The 18,263-nt window shown below is 41.5% G+C and overlaps 1 protein-coding gene across 13 annotated transcripts in view; it reads left to right on the top strand.

Annotated features, from left to right (window-relative positions):
* CUX1 (cut like homeobox 1) overlaps positions 1–18,263 on the top strand; it is a 283,380-nt gene that overhangs the window by 168,997 nt on the left and 96,120 nt on the right. For all 13 annotated transcript variants that reach the window (XM_064467865.1, XM_064467864.1, XM_064467854.1 and 10 more), the window contains exon 9: positions 10,508–10,556. In XM_064467865.1, the coding sequence (XP_064323935.1) occupies positions 10,508–10,556 (49 nt within the window). The remainder of the gene's footprint in view (positions 1–10,507; positions 10,557–18,263) is intronic.

Here is an 18,263-nt window from a genome sequence, read left to right as displayed (position 1 = left end):
GCTGTTACAATAAAACAGAATGACACCTGAGATGCCTGCAATTAAGGTTTCTAATTTTGGATAAATTATCTATTTTAACTGCATCAGTAAAAATAAGTAAATTGTTGCAGGTGCTATATTTCCAAAATGCCAAACCATCTATTATTATTATTATTTATTTAGAGAAACAATTATAAAACAGCTTATGCAAGTTGTAGAGCAGCAAAGTTAATCAGTTAAGACTTGGTCTCTAAGGAAGTTCTTATTTTTATACTTTGTTATACATTTTTTCCAAGTAGAGCACAAAATGGCGAGTTCTGCTCTTGTGCAGTGGGAGCAGAGCCGCCTGTCCGTGTGTCCATGCACACGTAGCCGGCAGCAGCACTTCATGGCCACAGCCTTTAGCCTGACTTCCGAAGGAAATGAGGCTTCCATGAGCTTGTGGTCTGTTTTACTGCCAGCCTGCATGGTGATCAATTTGCAGTTCGTCAGTTCCCCTCCTAAATTAACTTGGAAGCTGATGATTGACTTCAACAGTAATTAGAAATCCACAGCACAGGGAGCTCTGGTGAATCTTGCAGGAATTGCGAATGGATAGGAGAGAGAGACAAATAATCCATTTGAGTGGAGGGCTGCAGGTTGAGAGAGGAGCAGTTGCCTCGCCACTTGCTGGGTGATCAGCCGTGTATGTGTTGCTGGAAAGCATCCATGGTCTGTATTTCCATTCGTGGGCTGGGAGGTGAAGAGATGGCATTTAGGGGATAAGGGAGTGACCTAGAAATATTGCAGGAGGAAGTAGCAATGGGGGGCAGCTACAAAGCACAGATGGGACAGCTGATATTATTACAATAGATACTGTCTAAACAATTTTATAGGAACAATCGATAGGAAACAGTGCTTTATTTGTATTTGGGCTTACGGGAGAATGTGTTGTTTTATCCACTGACTCACCTCCATGCAGACCATCGCAGGAAACAGCGTGCAAGCTTTCAGGGTATCGGGTAAAACTCTGGTCCTACCAAATCAGGTTCACTAATAGTGCTGACTTATTGCTTTCTAATGAAGTTTTTGCTCACTGTGGGAATCCTGTAGACTCTAAATCATGAAAATGTGTAAGAGACTCCACCACTTCAGAGGCTGTTGCTTGTTTTCTTCCATCAGGCCAGTGCCAAGCACCTTTTTGGAGCAAACTGGTATGGACCAAATCTTTTAAATTTTGTGCAAACTATAGCTGCTCTGCTTAATTGTGTAACAAATTAAGTGACCCCCAAAGCTGGGTGAGTAGGCTGCAGAAATGGTCAACTCCCAGCAACAGGAGCAGACACCAGACAGCAGAGCATGGACCTGGAACTTTAAATTCCTACCTGCGCTGCAGGGACATGCTCTGAAAGTCAGTGAAGTTCATGGCAGGTGAGAAGGTGTTGGGGTTTACAAGTCTGGGAGTAAATTGAACTAAGCTACCATTAATAAAACAGCCACTTCCCAAAGAGGCTTGCAAAGGACGCTTTAGATTAGGGTTTCTCACATTGCAGAGCACAAATCCACTAGTGGAATAAGTGAACAGAGAGAGGTCCTCTGCATTGTCTGGTATGAGATGCAAGTTCCACCTGCTTGTGTTGGGATCAAAAAGAAATGAGGGGATTGAAAACCTAGGGAACAATGAGCAACTTCCTTTGTGTATGAGGAGGGCAGTTTTCTATTAGAAAGTCCTCCAAAGCTCATGTTTGGATCCTTGGGAAGCAATGATTTCATCACCAAATCTAACTACAGAGTGTACCCAAAAGAACCAAAATGAATACAATTACAGGGAACATGAGGTTTAATAACGATGCTGCCTTAATGTGATTAAAAAGACTGCTGATTTCCCACGTCTTATCAGCCGACTATAACGCTGTTTTGTATATTTGTTATCTCCATTATGCGTTCTAGTACGGGTAGATAAATAGAAATACCATGGAGGCGACAGGAAACAAAACAAAAATAATCAAACATGTTTATCACTAGAGCATTAAAATGGCTGCTGTGGCAGACACCAGATGAATTATGCAATACATAACTTAATTCTCTGGGCCACAGATGTTTCATTTTTCCTGCAAGAAGATGATTGAACCTTGAATGACAGTTTCAGGCAGCCTTTGATTGCTCTGTGGGTCACATGCTTGATATGACCTGCATTTGAGTTGCTTTCTACATGCTGTTGCTTTATAAAACATGTAAAATTGACATCATGTTGCCTGCTCAAGGCCAAGTCAGGAGTAATTCCATGCTTTTGATATGCTTTGTGTGCAAGTGAGGGAGAGGGAAGGGTGTCTGTGTTTAAATTCTGGTACGTTATTGAATCAACTGAAGTCAGGAGAGGGGAATTGCAGCAAGCTCTTTCAATTTGTAACAGGAGGCACTAGGAAATAGAGAGTTTGCCACATCTGTGTCATCTTGCATTGTTAGAAAATACTCAGAGCCATAGTATTGGATCAGACAGTGACTCCTGCTACCTAGGGCATAGCACGGTGCAGATCGGCAGTGGCCAGGAAGGCAGCTGGAAATGTTTGTTTGTCTAAATGGGCTCCTCTGAGCGTGAATCTTTGGTATAACTTGAACCTGGAGATTGTGTTCCTCACCCTGAGGACTTGATCCTGCAAATCTGGTGGGTTTGTACTGGCGCAGTATCGCCATCTCAGGGCATTAATGCAGGCGGGATTCAGGCATAAATAGATCACAAAATAAACATCAGGAAGTTCTTTCTGCTTTTCTCCGTAGTCTCTAAAGGCAGGTCAAAATTATTACACCAGAACTGAATTGCAGGGACTCCTCTCTCTGCCTGCCAGTAGTAGAACCTGCGTGAGCCCACAGCTCATGAGGTTGCAGACTTCTCACCAGCTCATGTTCTTCGGAAGTTAGTGGAAACTGATTTTTAGGTCCATCTAAACAAGGTTATTTGTTTCCGCAAATTTCAGGTGCAGAAATTATCTCATTTCTCAACAGCCTTCTTTGAACTCCTCTACGGCCCAGAGGATTGTCGCCAGTGGTCTGAGTTGGGAGGAAACCCAGAATGATCCAAATCCAGGCACTCCTAATTCCTGATTTTAACACTACGCACAGGGCTTTGCTGAGTAAAGCAAAAACACATTGTGAAAGAGGACGTGTTTGATGAGACCAGGATAAAAAGGATTTATTGCATTTCTTTTTCTTTCTGTAATGGGCAGCATGATGGCTGGACACAGAGTTCTCAAGAGACCTGTTCTTGTGGAGAGAAAAACAAAATGAAAGTTGAGCAAGAGGTGTTTAAATGGAGGACCTAAGATTCATGCTGGCTGTGGCGCAATATATGTGAATATGTGCCACGTAAGAAAATAGTGTTGTCATCAAATAAAAAAGATGTACCATCTGTGTAATATTGGGCCATTATTTAATACCACCAATATTCCTTTTCTTTATTCCCGCTGCTTACGTTAAGCACTGTTCTTTGGTTTGCAAAGTGTGCCAAGGTCACGTGTGCGTAACACTACGGGAATTACAGCTCTGGGGTTCTATGAGTTGATGCTATCTGTTATATATAATTCTTACTTTTGCTCTTTATATTTTATTGAACATATCAGTTAGTGTCACTCATACCAATTTCTCTCTGTAGAAATTATTAAGAAAACACTGCTGATCTTTAGAAACTCTGCTCCCTAGTGTATCGCTGGAATAAAGCTGATTTCTGTTGTGCTTAAAACTTTATAATTGCAAACATGATTTTCTTATCCTTGAAATCCTGACTTAAGCCATGAAAGAGAAAACAAAGTGCTGTGGAGGTTTTCTTGGAAAGCAGTTTTTCTATGGGCTGAAGGATATTTCATTCTATAGGGTCTTTTCCTTCTACCGATCAAGATGATTGCTGTCTTGTCCAGGTATTGCCCAATATCTTGGGCTTTATAAGCAGTTTCTTTAACCTTTATCAATATTTGATGATCACTTGATATCTTTCGTGCACCTAGGACATCGTTTATTTGAAGATCATACCTGCAGCTGGTGCAATTGCTTGATCCTGGTACTTACAATACTAACCTGGTGTGCTAAATGAGAAATCCTTCTGTGAGATTTAGTTTGTTTTCAGCTCGGGTCTGTATGTGGTGCACTGCATGGATACAGTGCTAGCAATGAGAGGAAGCAAGAATTAATTCTAATAAACCCCCAAAAAACTGAAAAAGTTAGCATTGAGTCTTTCCCCTTTTTGTTACGGGAGAAACTTGATTTAGCGTAGGATAACTGCAAAGAGGGGTCTGGACAGTGTACAGTGGACATTTAACCATTCCCCAGATTAATCCAGATGACGTATTGTGCAGTCGCTGGAGCACCTGAAAACAGCGTTTCTTTGATCTCTCAATTTAAAGCCTTCAGTGTTTCACTGCTTAGCGGAGAGAGGATTTTTTCTTCAATTGAGTTCCTAGGAAAGGAAACACCCAATTCATTACTAAAGTTGGTGGATTTATGAATCCCTGAACAGAGAAATTCTTTTACAAGAGGCCTGGATTTATATGACATTGGAAAAAGGATTATCTGATCTGAAGATCCTTAGAGAGTTGCTGTGAAAGAAAATATTAACCTATAGCTCTTGCAATTTGAAAAGTAGATTCGAGAACTTAGTAGTAAAAAGCATGGGAGTTCTTGCCCTCTGATGTGCTATACTGGTTATGCCGAAATACCAATTTTTTCTTCTGTCTTTGTACGACCCTTGTATCTATAACTTTTGGAGGCTGTATTAGCAATGCAGGTGGGTTTATATAATATGGTTGTTTGTTGGATTAGAATCATTATGAATTCTAAAAATGCCTAAACTATGTGTACAGTGATACAAGATGCAAGAAAAATAGAATGAGTGCTTTTCTATATTACCTTCTATCGGAAACTTTCTAAGAGCTTCAGAGAAAGTGTTTGGTGGTTCTTTCTTTCCTAGAAATGAAGCAAGCCAGCACCACAAGCACCTTGGCATGGTCACTGAGGTGCAGGGATTAGATGAGGGCATCTACCAGCAGAGCTTAGAAAGAGTCTCAAATTTGGGTAGGAAATCTGTCGTCCTTCTTTTTTGCTTAAAGAAAAAATGAAATTGAATATTCAAATGCTCTTGTGCCCTGAGTCAATGCCATGATCATTGGGCTGCAGGCAATTCTGACGTTGTTTAGTGATCTGAAATTACTTTTAGACCCAGGAACCTTCCCTGATAAAAATTTTATTGAAACTTGAAAAAATTCAGTGCACTGCTTGCATTTTTTTTCTCTCCCCTCCCCCTTGTTTTTAACGCTCTGGCACTTCTTTTCTTCCCCTCCCAAATGTCCCAAATAACTCTTCACATTTTGTCTTGTGCTAGCAAAGTACTAGGTTATACTGCCTCTAATTTTAAGAGGCTAAGATGCTTACCTAATTCGGCCAAAATCTGATCTGTGACAGTCATAGATACATGTTACAAGTAGGTTTGGGTTTTTTTTCTTAATTAAACATAAATGCACATTAGTTGATAATGTATGCTTTTAGTTCGAAATTGCCTGCATAAATGTTTTAGTAATTAGAACATTTTAACAAGCCCCAGTGGCTCCATATACTGTTTGCTCTGACCAATAAACTTATACATGTTTTTAAAGAAAATAAATGTGTGGGAAAAAATGTTGTTTGTGTTTTGCCAAACCAAAACATTAATCTGCCCTGCTAGTGAAGTTTCTTGGCCATGCCACTGACTGCAATTTCAAAAGTGTCATCTGTATTTTTCATTTCTTCCATGTACAAAGAATCCAACAGCCGTTTCCTTCAAGGTTCAGTAAGTTTGAATGTTTAGGGGGCTGTAGCCACAAGATTTGGCAAACCATTCACTTGTCATGTTAATAGAAAAGGAATTGTTTCTGCCTCTTTAAACTAGTATCTAAATGAAGGAGTTGGATCAACTGGATTTTAATCATAAAGTCCAGATTCTTCTTGCTTGCAAGTGAAGAGTTTCATGGTGTTTAGGGTTTTCATCTGATTTAATTTTATTTAGAAAAAGAACTGAGCTTCTTCCGTGTTACCAGTTCTTGAATTTGCTTGCTTGTTGTGTTGTTCAAACCTAATCGGTTACCCTGATCTTAAGAAAATTGAGCCTTTCTGCAGTTTTTATTTCCCAATTGAATTGAAAAGTGGGGTGATTGGTTTGGTTGATTTATTTTTTAAACTCCTTGTTTTTTTACTAGATGGCATGTTAGCTTTGAGGGCTCTCATGACTGGTAAAAGCTTATACCTTGTAAAATCTATAGCTTTTAATGCATTTTGGTTTTCACTTCAAACACAGTAGCAGGAGAAGAAATAATAGAATATTTCATGGTCATGCTGTTTCAACAGTTCAGATCCTTTTTACTTGGTGATGCTTATTCTGTAGATCCAAATGCTTGGGCTTAAAATTTTATTTCCTAAATTGTGTAGCCTGAAAGTGTTGAAACATCATCAAGCTATCTCCAATACCGACTGAAAAACTGTCTTGCTTACATGATTACTTTTGCTCTAACACAGAGATTATAAGGAATTAGATCAGATAAATGATTATACTAACTGCAATGAGAAAACACAGGGTAGATAATATTAGTTCCTGAAAACAGCTTTTACCCACTCTTTTTTCTTATAATCTGTTTTAATGTTAAGAAAGGTTGACAAACCTTGAATAATGTTGGGTTGCAACACAGAAATCTGCTGTAGAACACCATAAATATCAGTGTATTTTAGCAAAAGGTCGTATTGATATTAATTGCCCTCATTCTCTATATCTATCTGAAGACAGACAGAACTTTGGGGGTTTTTCTGCTTGCCTTCAGCTCTTGGGGTAATGGGAGAATCCAGGCACTCACAAGAGGCCAAGTTGCATGTTGCTTCAGGAAGGAAGGAAGTTAAAAGTAAAATCATCAGATCTGTCTCTCTTGTAAGTGGGTTGAGTTCACACAGAATGACTTTGGTCAGAAACTTAGGGTCAGAATAACCACAGATTTGCTAAACATGGCCATTGTTCCCTTCAAGGTTCCCACCAGACTTTCAATGCAAACCTGCAGGACAAGGTGCTGGCAGGCTTGAGCTGGATGGTGTTTTGCCTGTCAAGTAGTTCCACTGAAACAAAGAGAAATAGATAGGAAGAGCTGAAAATGAGCAAATGTGGCGGGCGGTGAATCCATCAAAAATTACCTGTGTGGGACTAATTCAGTGAGCCAAAGTGGAGTTTCCTCGTACCTTGCAGGTTTGAATTCGACACGGTGCTTTGTAAACAATAAATCAATGCAAGTTGTTTCTGTGAGTGCATAAAAGGTGTGAGAACTGTAATTTATTTTATAATAAATACTTCTGCTGAGCAAACAGTGAATGTAGCTATTAGAGACTTTCTCAAATAAGTGATTTCAGACTGCTGAGTGCCAGCTACTGATGTGGTAGTTGAGCTTTTAAAATGAAAAGACTGAATTCCTTTTGAAGATTCTTCTGAATGCTGTTGACACTTGTGCTAGGAAAGAATACAGAGTAATTTAATTCATTACTTCACTTAAATATAACATTTATGGTTGCAGCATTAACCTCCATTGGTGTGCAGACTGCTAGGCTGGAGATGTTTTGCTTGAATTTTTTCTGGGGATGTTGCATCCTTGTATTAGGTGTGCAGAGACAGGTTGTGTGGAGAAAAGCTAGGTAGAAAAAACGTGTGAGGGAAATGGGAGTTCGGGATCAGTCAGCTGGTATGTCTGGATACAAGGACAAAGGGACAATTTTGCCCTTGGCTACAGTTTGACACTTCTGCTGGATTCAGTCAGAATTATCTGTGCACGCTGAAGGGCAGAAATGTCATTTTTATGGCGTTCTATATCCTTGGTCGCTTTTTTTGGTAATTGGCTGCGTATGCCAGTGCTGTAATAGAGCTCTTAAATCCTGACCCCAGCCGAAATGGCATACAAATACCGGTATTAATACCTCTGTCCATTTTAAATGCAGGATTGTCCTGGGTCCTTCCGCCTCATTTTTCAGGCACCGTCCTGTGTTTCAGCCTGTTTTACTGGTAGCTGCGCACCTTTCCACTGGCCCGGGGTTCTCCTCTGCTTTACTGCTCTTGGTCCCATCTCCCTTTGGTCCTCTGACCCTGGGCATCCCTCTGTTTCTTCTCTCGCTCTGCTGTCTTCATCTGTTTTCTTACCCTTGGCTCCCTTCACCTGCCTCTGTGACCTTTAAAGGTGGTTGAGGGTCCTTTGATGGGTCCAGACCCCCTTACAGTTCTGTCCCTGCTTATCTCTTCTGCATCACTCACCTTTTTTATTTAAAAAAAAAATAAATAAAACAACAAAAAAAAAACACCCCACCTTAGCTGAACTGAAAAACAACCCTGCTCCCAAAGCAGGGCGCTCTTCCTCTCCTAGTCCGAGGGTTTTGTGCTTCTGAGTCCTTTGCTCTTCTCAGGTTCTGCAGTTTTTCAGACTGTTGGCTGATACCTGGCACCCTCTTTTTGGGAGGAAAGGCAGTGATTTTATTGTTCTCCAAACCCTACAGAGAAGCGAGCAGAAACTGAATTCACTTAAGCTGTAGCCAGCGTGCTGGGATGGGACATTCCCAGCTCTGATCTGGGAGGCATGTGACATAATCCAGACATCATTTACTGGCTCCATATAACCTGAGGCATTCACACATAAATTCAGCCTGAATGCATAAGCTTATATAAAGAGGATCCTTAAACTATCCTGGCTAAAAATATTTGTAAAATGCTGGGAAACTTTTTTTTTGTGCGCGTTAGGATGATCTCTTCCCTCTTATCTCTGTTACAGATACAGAATGGGGTCACTTGCATGTTCTTAGGGACATCTTTTCCATGTGAAAGTGCGTTCACAAGTATTTGGGGACTGGAGACTAAAACAAAAGATGTTTCACAACTACAGAGGCTGAAAAGATCAGAATTTTGTTATCATAGGCTTATGTTAACCTGCCCAAGTTAGCCTTCTGGCTACTCCCTGCACACTTTGAGTCCTTATTTGCCCAAGGAGTGATTGTTCAATTTAGTAACTAATGTCTATTATTTATTATTAATTCAAAACATCGTGTGCATGATTTCTTTCCAATGTAAGAGCACATTAGCTTCTCCGGCACAAGAAAACACATGTTAATCTGTTTTCCATTATTGTCCAAAAGATTTTTTCAAAAGGCAATTCATGTTGCCCCGACAACATTAAAGGCTGTAATTAAAAATAATTTTCCATTAATTTATATACATACACATTTACTTATTATGATCTTTTACTGCATTTCCCTAAGTGTGCACACAGAAACCTAAAATGCTGTTGAAGAGTAACTCAATATTCAGGGTAATGATCCAGTGTCGAGTGTGCCAGTACCCTGATGTATTTCAATTAACCATCTTTCCCAGCAAACACCTGCATAGAAAAATGGATCTTCTGTGGGATCAGCAGAAAAACAAACCCTGACTTTTCTGCATTGGCAGAGGAAGGGAATTCCAGTATTTCACAGCTTTTACTGATAATGATCTGCTACAGATTAAAAACAAAAAACAGACATTATGGTGTTGGCAGATTGCAAAAGGACTTGCTGGTTAAAGCTGCTGTTCATAGGAGATGAGGATAGTGTTTATTGCTTCCATATGGTCCAGAGATACAAGACAGGCAAAATGTCTGGAGAGAAGTAATATGTCTTATTATATTGATACAGAACATACCTTTAGGTCTGTAAGCCCTTTTCCTGGTACCTTTCACAGGTGAGACCATGAGTGTGAAATATTTGCCCATGATTCAGCACGATGATAAAAAAAGATTGCTTAAGGGTTGGATCCATTTGTGTGAGCAGTCTTAGAAGTGCTGGGTTTTTTAAAGGGTCAGGGCTGGTAGCTGCCACCTAACACACATGTCTGAAGGATCTATTTTTCCTTGACTATTTGTATAATTTTCAATCCTTTGACATCCCTGTTCAGCTTTGTAAAGTGCATTAAGAGCCTGAGTCTAAATTTAGAGTTTCATAAATTTGTGTTTAAAAAAAAAAATTCCTAATAATGTAAAATTAAATTTCTTGGTCTCGTTGACCTCATGTTATTTTTTTAGCCAAATTTAGAACCAAACTTCTAGGCATGCTGAAACAGAAGAGTAACAGGCTACTTCTGTGTCACATATGCAAGTAGTTGACTGAGGAGCTGTAGTCTTTGACTTCCCCACAATTATCACTTGTGAAGAACCCTTATGTGTGGGCAAGATGATGCTGCCCTTCTGCAGAAGATTGGGGAGTAAGATCTTCAAAGATCTAATGACTATGCTCAGATATCGATAAGCTTATTTTATTGCAAAAAGGGAACAGGCAAAGGAATTGGAGACTTGCAAACCAGTCCACAGAGCTGAAAACCAAGAGGATTTCACCAGTCAAAAAATTAGCTGATCAATCTGTGTCTTTTAAGAAAATCCTGAAAACTGGTATTGTTTGTATGAATGTTGCAATTGTACTGTGCATGAACTCATATAGCAGGCATTCTTCATATGATAACAGTACTTCTGCTCTCTTGTTCTCCCAGGGCTGATGAAATCGAGATGATCATGACAGACCTTGAAAGAGCAAATCAGGTATGATTTTAAATTAGTCCCTCATAAAATCCGAAGTGTGACTGACTCTTTTTTTTCCCCCTTCTCTTTTGGATTTCATGACAGTTCTTTTATATGCACTTAGCAGTCGTAACTGTGTAGAGTAAGAAAATATGCAAATTTAGAGAAAAATACAGCTCTTTAGGGATACTCTGTAAGGATTGTATGCACAGTAGAATAATGCTTGCCATATATTTACCTTCTAATAATTTAAACTTAAGTCTTCTGCTATAGTTATTCTTGGGTTTATGTTTCTAAATCCATCATGTCGGCCCCTATTTGGATGTGCAGGTAACTGGTTTACCCAAATTAAAGGGCTCTGCCCTGCAGCAGTGGCAGGGCTGCTAACAGCCTGGCCTAGGGAGGCCCAACCTTCTGCTGCAGCTCCAGCTTGTGTGGACTTGTCTGGACTTCTCTTTTTTCTTCCTTTTCTGATATGTTATATTGGCGTATTAATTTTTAGCAAGGGTTGGATCAGACTGTGCTGTGCAGGAGAACAAAGAAATTGTAATTTGTTCCTGCAGATGCTAATTTGGTAGACTGTGAAATGTCTCTCCCACGTTCCCTCCCAGTGCATACACTCCTGAGAAAGTGGCACAATCATATGGAACTTCTTAAAATAAAAAGTTTCAAAAAACCCAAACCTACCACCCAGGCAAAGTGTTCTCCTGGTCCAGTCTGTACTTTGAGTGACTACTTGAGGTGATGAAGGAGATGTGTATGGACATGCAGGATTCACGGGTGATATATGCAACAGGTGATGGTTTCACAGAGGGAAACCTCGACCAGGCATTTGCTTATCAGTGAACTTCATTAATCAATACTGTCTGGTAGGATCAGAGATTACAGATCTCGAGTCTCTCAGGTTATGGTTTTATAATCCAGCTGAAGCTTATCTAAGAGCATCTCACTTCCGGGAAGAGTAGTTGCACCTCCTTCCCCACCACACAGTCCTGCTTCACACCTCGTGCTGTCAGTAGGGATTGTCGAGCTGCACCATGAGCCAGATCAGGTCACTGATCCTGTTAAAAACTATCCCACTCTCCAGCTGCTGTCTTGTTTGGTCCTTTTCCTTTTGCTAGATCAGCTTTCAGCCCCCACGCTCCCCTGGTGCAGCTGACAAGTATATCAGGTATATCATTCCTCCTTCATAGAATCATAGCAGTCCTGAGCTGGAAGGGACCCACAAGAGTCATCGAGTCCAACTCCTGTCCCTGCACAGGACACCCCAAATTCACACCGTGTCTCTGAGAGCATTGTCCAAGTGCCTCTTGAATATCGCCAGGCTGGTGCCGTGATGCCTCCCTGGGGAGCTGTTCCAGGGCTCCACCACCCTCTGGGGGAAGGACCTTTCCCTAATGCCCAGCCTCACCCTCCCCTGGCACATCTCCCTGCCGTTCCCTCGGGCCCTGGCGTTGGTCACCAGAGAGCAGAGACCAGCCCTGCCCCTCCTCCCCCCCTTGGGAGGGAGCTGCAGAGCGCCATGAGGCTGCCCTCGGCCTCCTCTGCTCCAGCTGAACAACCCAAGGGGCTTTAGCTGCTCCTTGTACAGTTTCTCCTCTAAACCCTTCCCCAGCTCCGTGGCCTCCTCGGGACACTCTCCAGTACCTTTATACCCCCAACGTCCTGCGGCGCCCAACGCTGCCCACAGCGCTCGGGGTGAGGCCGCCCCAGCGCGGGGCAGAGCGGGACAATCCCCCCCCTCGCCCGGCTGCGATGCGGGGCTCGGTGCCCCCCAGGGCACGGCTGGCGCTCTTGGCTGCCAGGGCACGCTGGGGGCTCGTGTTCAGCCTGCCGTCGGCCAGAGCCCCCGGGTCCCTCTGCAGAGCTGCTCCCCAGCCCCTCGTTCCCCAGGCTGTCTGTACAGCCAGCGTTGCCGTGCCCCAGGGGCAAAACCCGGCACTTGCCCTTGTTAACTTCACACAGTTGGCGATGCCCAGCTCTCTGATTTGTCTAGCGCTCTCTGCAGGGCCTCTCTGCCCTCAGGAGTGCCAACAGCTCCTCCCAGCTTTGTGTCATCAGCAAACTTAACTAGTATTCCCTCCAGTCCTGCATCCAAGTCATTTACGAAGAGATTAAAGATGCCAGCCCCAGGATGGATCCCTGCAGAACCCCACTAGTGACTGGCCGCCAGCCCGATGTAACCCCATTTCTATGACCCTTTGAGCCCGACCCGTCAGCCCATTGCTCACCCCCTGCATGACGAGTTTATCCAGCCGCGTGCTGGACACCTTGTCCAGGAGGACACTGTGAGAGACCGTATCGAAAGCGTTCCTGAAATCCAAAACGATCGCATCGACTGGCTTCCCTTGGTCAGCCAGGTGGGTGACCGTGCCATAGAAGGAAATCAAGTTTGTTAAGCAGGACTTTCCCCACACGAACCTGTACAGGCTGGGACCAATGACTGCACTGGCTTTCAGGTGCTTTTCAGTAACTCCCAGCATAATCTTCTCCATAATTTTACCAGACACAGAAGTGAGACTGACGGGCCTGTAGTTACCAGTTCACCCCTGTTGCCCTTCTTGAAAATTGGGACTTTTGCCCAACATTCTTTATAAATTGAAAAAATACGAATGAAGCAGAAGGCAGTTTTGTGAATTGTTGGATTAATTATTTAGTCAGTAAAAGAAAACTGGGGTTTGCACAGTGGGTTTTTAGTTCTGCCAAAGAACTTTTGTAGGCAGCATTAAATATTTGTGAAAGTGCTAGTAATTATTTGTAAATCTGTAGACTTTTTAGAAATGGCGTAGGTGTTAGATGTTTTGGTAGAATTATTTTGTATTTTCTGCAAAGGCAGTACACTTTGCAAAGTTATAGCAATGATTTACCCAGTAGGTTTTTTTTTCTCAGAGTAGAAAGGTAGTTAAAGAACAGGTATTTCTCATTCCCTCATTGCCATACTAAAATGGAAAATGTATAGAGAAATGCTAAAGATATTTTCCTATCCAACTTGAACAAACCTGCGAAGTGGGTTGTTTTTTCTTTTTTACTTTATTGTTGGATTTTTTTTTAAATTAGTCAAAATTTATAACTGCTTAGGTGCATAACCCTTAGTTTGGCTGTAATTCAGCAAACACTGAATCTGTATGTAAACATCAGTGTGCAATTCATCTGAGCTGTCGTAAAGCCAGAAGAGGTGATCCTAGGTCCCCTCTCCCCGTTTCCCCCTCCTCTGCTTCCCCCTCCTGGCTGCTGTGGTGCTGTCCCCTCCCTAACAGCAGCTGTTGCAGCTGGGAGACCCTTCGTTGCCTCCGTGGAGCTCAGAAACTGCAGAACAGCCTGAATTTGGGGTGAAGGGACCAGGGTAGTTTTCTGTGGGCTTAGCAAATTGAGGCAGCTCAACAAGACATCGGAGGAGTGGCGGTGCCGACATGAGGGAGGAGACAGGGAAGGGAAAGTTCACCGGTGGAGGAGCAGGAGCAGCGAGCTCCTGGACTAGCTCAGCTGATCCCCTGAAACATGCCCATAGTCCTTGTCTTGTGAGATGCTTTACCTTTATAAAACACTTCTATAAATTATAGCTAAGTAATCTGCGTAGCAGCAATTCCTGTGTTTTACATCTTTACAGTTGAAAAAAAAATTGGAAGAAATTAAATCCATTGCACAGGTCAGAAAGTGAGTTTGCATCAGGCTGAAGTGTTACAATTGCAGAAACAAGTACTTAACATAATTATGTATTTAATAGTTAAATTAACATTTCCTTTTACCGTTTCACTAAGTACTTACTCCCTATTATTAAGGCTACCTTTAAAGAGTAATGCTCAGCATGACTCCTGCTTTGAGGATAGACTGCCTTGCTGATTTTGATGTGATGTTTTGCTGCTCTGGAATTAACACTGACCCAAATGACTGGGATTCGGAGCAGAAATTTACAGCAAAATGTTTCCACTGAAAATGTGAAAAATATTTGCTGTAAATTTTTAAATATCTGATATTTCTTGAAAATCCCTTTCTCAGTTACTGCCCTTTTTAAATCCAGAGCTGGCAATTCTGAACTTCCCTTACTTCATGTGAGGACACCTCTCACTCCTGAGAGGCGGGGAGTGCCGTTTGCCCCTCTGAATCTGCAGTAACAAGAGGGTCAGTGTACTCAGCATGGATCCAGGTGTCCGTATTCTGGGTGATGAAAGCCACGGGGACAGAGTTGATGTAACTCCCACCCTTGTGTCCTGTCGGGTGAAGCATGGACCATTCTTCTTAAGTCATCAGCCTCTATCCCCTCTCTTCTCCCTCTGTTTTTTCCTCATTTGGATCCTCAGATTGTCTCATGCAGGAGCTTTCTGGGCTTGTTTGTGTGCTATCATCCCCAGAAGAAATTACAGCTCATAGAAATAATTACCTTTAAATACCAGTGAGCTTTGCAGTTTTGTCCTTAGAAAGAAAAAGGCGTAGTGGCCACGATGCTCCGTTTCTCTCCAGTGTGTCGTTAAGTCAAGGTATAAACTGAATTTTGCTCCAAACCTTAACCCTAACCAATGAGAGAAATAAATCCCTCACTTGAGCAGAGCAAGCTGGGGCGGAGGGGTTTGGAGTTGGGTGCTGGAGGGAGCGATGTGGTGGCTGCACGGCTGCTGGGATGACAGCCCTTTCTCAGCTGCTAATCCAGGCACTCAGTGCAGTTAATCCAAGAGTTTGAGTGGGTGTTTGCAGCAGCACTAGTCTCATCTAGGCTCACAAAGCTCTAACAGAGTAATTTAAGTACACCAATTCACACGCTCTGTTAGGGTCAGGCGGGTCCAGCTGGGAGGTGGGTGTCGGCGGTGGCCTTGGGAGTAACCCTTCCACTTTAAAGACTTGAGAGGTATAAACCAGTACAAAAAGGACAAGAACTGTACATTAAAATGGCTGGTCTACCTATGCCTGCCTCAAGAAGAGCCATTGGTTCCATGACATGTAGCTTTAGCAGGGGTGTAAAGTCTGAAGCCGATAGCCCCCTCTTGCTTCAGCAGTAAGACTGGACTGCACCATCTGCAAGACAGCAGAATTGCTGTGGGCAGCGGGCATCTGTTGTCCCTCTCTGTTTCCCTCCTCATCCCTGAGGTTGTATGACTTGCATGGCTTGAGTATGTGAAGGGCTGAAGTCAAAATAGAACTAAATGCAATAGGAATTGCTTATTTTCACTTTACTGACCTGCCAGCTCAATAACGAAAATAACCTAAGAGTTCACCCTCGCATTTCCATGAAGATTTAATAATCCTGCAGTTTGGGGAAGGGACTTGTTTTATTAAGATTTCATTTTGCACAATAAATCACTGCATATTTTCTGATATGCTATGAAGTATAATAATAAATAATTAAAACTAAACTACCCTTACTTGTCAAAATAAATGATTTATCATAGTTTGGGATATAGCATCTTTGAATTTTTTATTGTTTGATTCCCAGAATATTATAATTTCCAATCAGTGAAGTTAATGAAGCTCCAGTGTACTTTTCTGCATTTGCTACGGTTACAGTTGCGTGAATGTATTTTTATACAAATATTTATGGTTAGCACTTTTCTGTGCCATTTCAAGTTTACCCTTTCTCATAAGTGTTTATGGCAGTAAGTCACAAATCTTTGTGATCACAAATTTATTCAAATGAATTATCCTTGTGTTTCTATACTACATGTAGCAACCTGGAATCACCCAGATGTGCATGAGAAAAACTGAGGTTTCTGTTGAGAAGAATAATTGCTATGTTGTGAAAACAGAAATATTTTTGAGTGTTAAATTTTTAAAAAAAGAGAGGGAGGCTCATTTTAAGGTCTTAATAGTGAGTCTAAGTTTGTGGTTTCATGTCGTTGAGGTATCCAGATCTGTTTACTGGCTTTATACATTCAGTTCACACTGGTTTTTTTAAAAAAAGAAGTCTAATGGGCTTAGTAATTTAGGGTTTCCTGAAGTAAAAAAAGTGCATTTTCACTTTTAACAGAGAAAGAGAACAACTTCCGTTACGGTTGGTTGGTCCTGGGTTATTGTATTTTAATCTTGAGGAAGAGGAAACAGATTTGAAAAACAGACTCAGAGATAGGTATCCTTAGATTTTGGGAGCAATTACAGAAGGAGAACATGGGACTCTTTTTTTTTTTTTTTTTTTTTTTGTGTGTGTGTGTGTGGACTATGTTGTGAAAGGTACAGAAAAATAATTAATCTTTTTTTCTTCTGTGTCTATGCTATGTTATCCTTTAGAAAAGCAAAAAGTTTCCATTGGCTTTCTTCACATCTTCACAGTGCTGGTAGTGCTCCCAGATTTCTAATTCTGATTTTTTCTGGGGAAAGAAAGTCCAATATAGAAACTTGTTATCAATAAAACAAGAACTGTTCTTTCTGAAATACATAACCTTTTAGTAAAGAATCTAGACCGGATCAGTACCATTTATTCTGCAGAAATGTAGTCTTAGATTTTAAGATCTGCAGAGGAAGAGTTAGTGAGTTTAAGCATTTTTCAGAACCAAACTACTGCTAAAACACATAGAACAGTGTCTGCTATAGAAGCAGAAAGAAAATCTCATCAGGGCACTTAGCAGAAATGCTGTTCTCAAGATTATTTTTTTATTTCATTGAGTATGGTACCTTTCTATCTCTAACAAATCACATTGGAAAATGGTTTGAAAAGATATTCCCACTTAGTGAGATTGCTATAAAATATGTATGGTTTTGAGCAGCGGATGGAATAAATTCTCCTCTTCCACTTAGCAACACAAAAGCAACACACTCTAGGTAGGGCGAGTGCTGCACTGACCCACCCGTGGTAACACCACCGGTGAGAAGGCAGTCCTTGTTTTTATGTTCCCACAGAGAGGGGTATTCGCCTTGACGTGACTCCTTCGTCTGCACCAGGGCTAGCACAGATACTGCCCACAAATGCTGCCAGAGTCTTTGCTTTTTATTTCTGACTCCCCTTGCAATGAGCGAGATCCTCTGCTGCCGTGATGTGCCATAGCCCCGCTGAATTCAGCAAAGTTACGCTGCTTCGTAGCAGATGAGGTCATTCACTTAATCCTGTGATTTCACCGTCTGTGAAATGGAAATAATAACATTTACTTTATACAGTGCATTGAGATCCTTGCATGGAGAAGTGCTGTATAAAGGCAAAATATGGTTAATATTACTTTCGTACAAACAGGAGTTTCCTGTAAATGCTTGGCTTTCAGTTGGGAATACATTTATCTGGCAGCCTTTCGGTGCGCAAAGGAAAGCGCAGTAGCCTGAAGACGAGACTGAAGACAACCCAACCTTCTCTGTTGGAGGGTTTTTTTCCCTTTTTTTTTTTTAAATGTAATTCTCCATTGCTGGAAAAAATAGGTGTCAGAGCCCTGAAGAATCTTTCATGTCACAGATTTTCTGATAACGTTGCTGTTGTTCTGTGAAATCTAGGGTCATTTAAAGGTTTTAAAATAAATTCTTATCTCTCAAAAGTTAGAAAATTAAAGCACATTGAACCAGCGTGCTTTAATTGATCTCGTACTCCGAGAAACACAGCTTTTGTGGCAGCTTGCAAGTAAGAATGTCAGCTTCAAGCACTTAAAACCAAGCATGGTGATTACTGCCATAACCGGGCTCATTAACTTCAGCAGAATTAGTTGTGATAATATACACTCCTAGCCTACAGGAAGATTTTTGCCAAGTATAGCGCTGAATTTAGCATGTAATAAGGAAATAGAGTTTGGATAGTGGAACTTTAAGAGAAAGGTTATACTTTTT

This window comes from Phalacrocorax carbo, chromosome 17, assembly GCF_963921805.1.
Source record: "Phalacrocorax carbo chromosome 17, bPhaCar2.1, whole genome shotgun sequence".
NCBI classification, from domain to species: domain Eukaryota; kingdom Metazoa; phylum Chordata; class Aves; order Suliformes; family Phalacrocoracidae; genus Phalacrocorax; species Phalacrocorax carbo.
The sequence above is the reverse complement of the archived record's forward strand: the minus strand, read 5'-3'. Positions and strand labels throughout refer to the sequence as shown.